The 2,291-nt window shown below is 42.6% G+C and overlaps 1 protein-coding gene across 1 annotated transcript; it reads left to right on the forward strand.

Moving 5' to 3' along the window:
- Positions 1 to 15: 15 nt before the first annotated feature.
- yars1 (tyrosyl-tRNA synthetase 1) lies at positions 16 to 2,287 on the forward strand (the record flags this gene model as incomplete). Its single annotated transcript, XM_020589379.1, has 9 exons — positions 16 to 181; positions 282 to 457; positions 575 to 704; positions 953 to 1,033; positions 1,348 to 1,440; positions 1,531 to 1,666; positions 1,763 to 1,848; positions 1,960 to 2,095; positions 2,249 to 2,287. Coding segments are annotated over exons 1-9 (1,039 nt in total), but the record flags the coding sequence as incomplete, so codon positions are not given.
- Between the last annotated feature and the right edge of the window lie 4 nt (positions 2,288 to 2,291).

Below are 2,291 nucleotides of genomic sequence, written 5' to 3' on the forward strand. Positions count from 1 at the left end.
GTCTCATGTGTTTGTTTGCATGGGTGTATTGCAGGAGGTCCTTGGTGAGGAAAAGGTGAAGCAGGTTCTTCAGGAGCGAGAGCTTAAGGTGTACTGGGGCACAGCGACCACTGGCAAACCCCACGTAGCTTACTTTGTCCCCATGTCCAAGATAGCAGACTTCCTTAAGGCTGGCTGTGAGGTGGGTGCATCTCACCTGTGACCTAAGGAATTTAATCTGAAATTCCTGCTTACCAGTAGTTTTCATGTACAGTAAACTTGTTTCTTCTTCTTGTCCTTAGGTTACTATTCTGTTTGCAGACTTGCATGCCTACCTAGACAACATGAAGGCTCCCTGGGATCTGCTGGAGCTCAGGGTGAAGTACTATGAACAGGTCATCAAGGCCATGTTGGAGAGCATTGGTGTGCCTCTGGAAAAACTGAAGTTTGTCAAAGGAACAGATTTCCAGCTCAGCAGGTGGGTAGTACTGATACTGCTCTGAGACTGTCTTAACATTAACTTATTTAACTTCACATTCTCTGACTTTATAGCTGCAGCCTATATGTAAACAAATGTTTTTGGTCTGTTTGTCAGAGAATACACTCTAGATGTGTATCGGATGTCCTCGATGGTGACAGAGCATGATGCTAAGAAGGCTGGAGCTGAAGTCGTCAAACAGGTGGAGCATCCTCTGCTGAGTGGCCTGCTGTACCCAGGACTACAGGTAATAACAGGTGAAGTAGTAGATGAAGTAGTGTTTACCCAACTTATCAAATTGCTGCTAATCAATGTTGTAAGATTACTCGGTGTATTCTCGTGCCTCAACCCAATGTCAGAAAAATGACAATTTATGGTGGTAAAAATAGCCAAAATAAAGACAATTTTAAAATAAAACACACTCTTATGTATTTTTCTTATTGTATTTCTTGCTATCGGTGTCTGCATCAATAAATGCAATGTCTTTGTCCTCAGGCTCTGGATGAGGAGTACCTGAAGGTGGACGCCCAGTTTGGAGGAGTTGACCAGAGGAAGATTTTTACTCTGGCAGAGAAGGTACAATCTGACTCCATCTTGACACATTTATTCTTACCCTATTGCTTTACCTCTTTTTTGTTTTCATTAATTGTGCTCTTGTGAGACTTCATGGTTAGGTTTAAGAGCCGCTGTGAGGTTGTTGAGAACACTTGACTTCTTTTTGTTTTAACACTCCAGGTGCATTGAATTTCATATAAAATCAGATTAAGATGAACATTTACTTAAGTTTGGATCCCGTGTTGATGTGATTGTGTGAAACAATTTTTTAAAAATTATTCTCTAAAAATGTTGTGAATTGGGAATATTAAATATAGCCTTTTCTTTGTCACCAGTACTTGCCCTCTCTTGGCTACGCTAAGCGTGCCCATTTGATGAACCCGATGGTCCCAGGACTGACTGGAGCGAAGATGAGCTCCTCAGAAGAAGTAAAGTTGCAAACATATTATTTGTTGGGAGGTGAGGTGGGGTGAGGTATATTTTTGTAATGCCTGTGACCACTCATACCTCATGTCCAGGAGTCAAAAATTGATCTACTAGACTCTAAAGAAGTTGTGAAGAAGAAGCTGAAGAAGGCGTTCTGTGAGCCAGGCAACATCGAGAATAATGGAGTCCTGTCTTTTGTCAAATATGTCGTCTTCCCTCTACTTGGAGGTAGAAAACACATCCTTGAATTTCCTCCTGTTATCTTGCCTTTTAGAGTTTTCTCCATTAGTAAAAAGATGATGTTTGGATCCATTTGTGTTTTAGACTTCTGCATCAAAAGGGACCCTAAATGGGGTGGAGACAAAGTCTACACTGTGTTTGAAGAGGTGGAGAAGGACTTTGCTGAGGAGGTAAAATCTAACTAGTTTATTTGAAGAATAAAAGCTCCCCTCACAGTATCTCTCTACTTAAATTTCTCCTTCTGCTGCGGGCTAATCATCGGTATTCTCTGTCTTTGTTAGATGATCCATCCAGGAGATCTGAAGGCCTCGGTAGAAGTGGCACTACACCAGCTGCTGGAGCCCATCAGAAAGAAGTTTGAGTCGCCCGAGCTCCGCCAACTCACCAGCTTGGCCTACCCTGACCCCTCGAAGATAAGTCAGTGTTCAACCCCCTGTCCTCTGTCTTTCTCCCCTCACATCACTTTAATTCCCCCATCTAAAGTACAGCAGGATGACTTCTGCACTAAATGAGTTGTCAACTTGCTACATGCAGAGTATTTAATTGTCATTTATGTTTATGTGTGTGAAGCAGTAGGCCAGACAGGAGGAGGAGGAGGGGACAATGACCTGGC

This window comes from Monopterus albus, unplaced genomic scaffold, assembly GCF_001952655.1.
Source record: "Monopterus albus unplaced genomic scaffold, M_albus_1.0 scaffold2224.1, whole genome shotgun sequence".
NCBI lineage: Eukaryota > Metazoa > Chordata > Actinopteri > Synbranchiformes > Synbranchidae > Monopterus > Monopterus albus.